Source organism: Empidonax traillii, unplaced genomic scaffold, assembly GCF_003031625.1.
Source record: "Empidonax traillii isolate 1590-97213 ecotype Southwest subspecies unplaced genomic scaffold, ASM303162v1 scaffold3271:size13948, whole genome shotgun sequence".
In the NCBI taxonomy this organism is placed as follows: domain Eukaryota; kingdom Metazoa; phylum Chordata; class Aves; order Passeriformes; family Tyrannidae; genus Empidonax; species Empidonax traillii.
Window position 1 is genome coordinate 4915 of NW_020958464.1, and position 2217 is coordinate 7131.

General features: G+C 66.6%; 1 protein-coding gene across 1 annotated transcript in view; it reads left to right on the forward strand.

The window, feature by feature from the left end:
* The first annotated feature begins 1072 nt into the window (after positions 1 to 1072).
* The window catches only part of LOC114072465 (leptin-like), a 7094-nt gene continuing 5949 nt past the window's right edge, over positions 1073 to 2217 (forward strand). Inside the window, exons 1-2 of the mRNA XM_027910358.1 lie at positions 1073 to 1219; positions 2019 to 2086. Of these exons, the coding sequence (XP_027766159.1) occupies positions 1073 to 1219; positions 2019 to 2086 (215 nt within the window). The remainder of the gene's footprint in view (positions 1220 to 2018; positions 2087 to 2217) is intronic.

The following is a 2217-nucleotide window of genomic DNA, read 5'->3' on the forward strand; positions in this document are numbered from 1 at the left end:
CCTGCCCCCCCATTCCACAGCCCCCCCCCACGTCCCCTCTGCCAGGAGGGTCCCCCAGCTCCACGAGCGCTCGGGGCGGGGGGGGTGTCACACCAAGCCCCCTGCCCGGGTGGGGACATGAAGGGAGGGTTGAGGGGTGGCACCTCCCTCCCCACACCAGGGGACCCCAAAATCAGCCTTGGCCGTCTAGAAAGGTCTGTGCCACGCATGGCCACTGTCACCGTCATCGTCACCTCCGCAGCCACCCCCGGGCGCTGGCACCTGGCAAAGACCCCTCTGTGTCCCCCACAGACCCCTCTGAGCCCCCACCCCAAGCTCTCCCAGCACAGCTTGGCACGGCACAGCCACTGCCACCGAGGGATGTCCCCTCCATCCCCTCTGTCCCCCCAAAACAGAGATCCCCTAGGACTGGGGGGTGACAGGGGTGTGGTGGCCTCAGCCATGTCCCCCAGCCTGTCCCACTTTCTCCTGGGGGGGACACAGGGATGGGGGGTGGCACCAGGGGAGTGTCACCGTCCTGCAGCTTGTTGGGGCTGCAGGGTGGGGACAGTAGAATGGGGATGGGGACACGGGGTGGGAATGGGGAAATGGGGTGAGGACGGGGACGTGGGGTGAGGACAAGGATAATGAGATGGGGAGGGGGACATGAGGTGAGGGCATGGGATGGAAATGGGGATGCAGGATCAGGACAGTGGGGTGGGGACAGGGACATGGAGTGGAGATGATGGGATGGAGGTGGTGACGTGAGGTGGGGACAGAGGAGTGGGATGGGGATGGGGACATGGGGTGGGGAGACGGGGACATGGGATGGAGCAGGGCCACAGGGTGGTGACGGTGGGAGGGAGCAGGGGCACGTTCACTGCTGGCACGTGACGGTGCCACCTCAGCCCAGGCCCAGGTGACACTGGCAGGGAGCCGACAGCCCAGGGATGGCCCGGGAGCCACTCCCGGCTGTCCCTGGGGTGACACCTCGGCACCAGCCCCGGAGCTGCCACCAATGGGTGGTCCCCACCCAAAGGCCCTCAGGGACCTCCACGCCACCAGGACCCTGAGCTGGGGACACTGACCGGTCATGGAGTCACAGACCCTGGAGCCGACGACGGAGCCACAGCCTCGTCCCGCCACCAGCCCTGGACACGGCTCGGAGACTCCGAAATCCGGGCACTGCCACCCAGCTGAGGCCACCAAGGCCGAGTCAGTCATCAGCCACGTCCCCGTGGCCCTGGAGGACAGATAAACCACAGTGACACTCAGAACCACGGTGACACCGAGCACCTCTGGTGGCCTCCTGCCCTCCCTGGCTCTGCGGTGGCTGAGGAAGAGAAACCTGGGGACGCCTGGGATGCCCTGGCAGGGAGTTGGGGGCACTGCCCTGTGCCACGTCCCTCCCCACTCTGTGCCACATCTCCATGGGGTTGTATCACATTCCCATCACGCTGTGCCATGTCCTGTCGCTGTGTCGTGTCCCCGTTGCTCGGTGCCACATCCTTGTCACTCTGTGCCGTGTCCTGTCACTCTGCCACCTCCCCGTCGCTCTGTGCCATGTCCCCCCGCTGTGTCACATCCTCTCACTCCGTGTCATGTACCTGTCCCTCTGTGCCACGTCTCCGTGCGTCTCTGCACGTCCCCATCGCTCCCTGCCATGTCCCCCGTCCCTCTGTGCCACAACGCCATTGTGCTGTCACATGTCCCTGTCCCTCTGGGCCACACCCCTGTCCCTCTGGGCCATCTCTCACGGGTGCCTGCGCTGCAGCGGCGCACACGTGGTGGGTGACACGTGGTGGTGGCACACAGGGTGGCACACAGGGGATGGCACCCTGTCCTGTCCCCCCCCAGCGCAGGGGTCAGCCTGGGCCTGGCGGGGACCTCAGTGCCACCACAGGCCCCGTCCCCAGGGGCTCCGCCTGTCCCCGTCACCGTCCCTCCTTGTCACCTCGTCACTGTGGTGCCACCGCGGGGCCACCATCCCTGTCCCTCTCGGGTCTTTTTGCGGTCTGGGCTTGCTGTCCCTCCCCCAGCCAGGAAGCCCTTACCCCAAAAAGCATCTGCGGGGGGTCGAGCCAGCGGGGACCCCCAGGGACCACAGGTGAGTGGGGGGCGTGGGGGGGACACCAAACCCTCCCCGGCTTTGGGTTTGGGGACAGCAAGGGGACAGTGTGGACAGGGGCATGGGGACAGTAGGAGTTGGGGGGGGGGATGTAAAGCCACCCCAGTCCT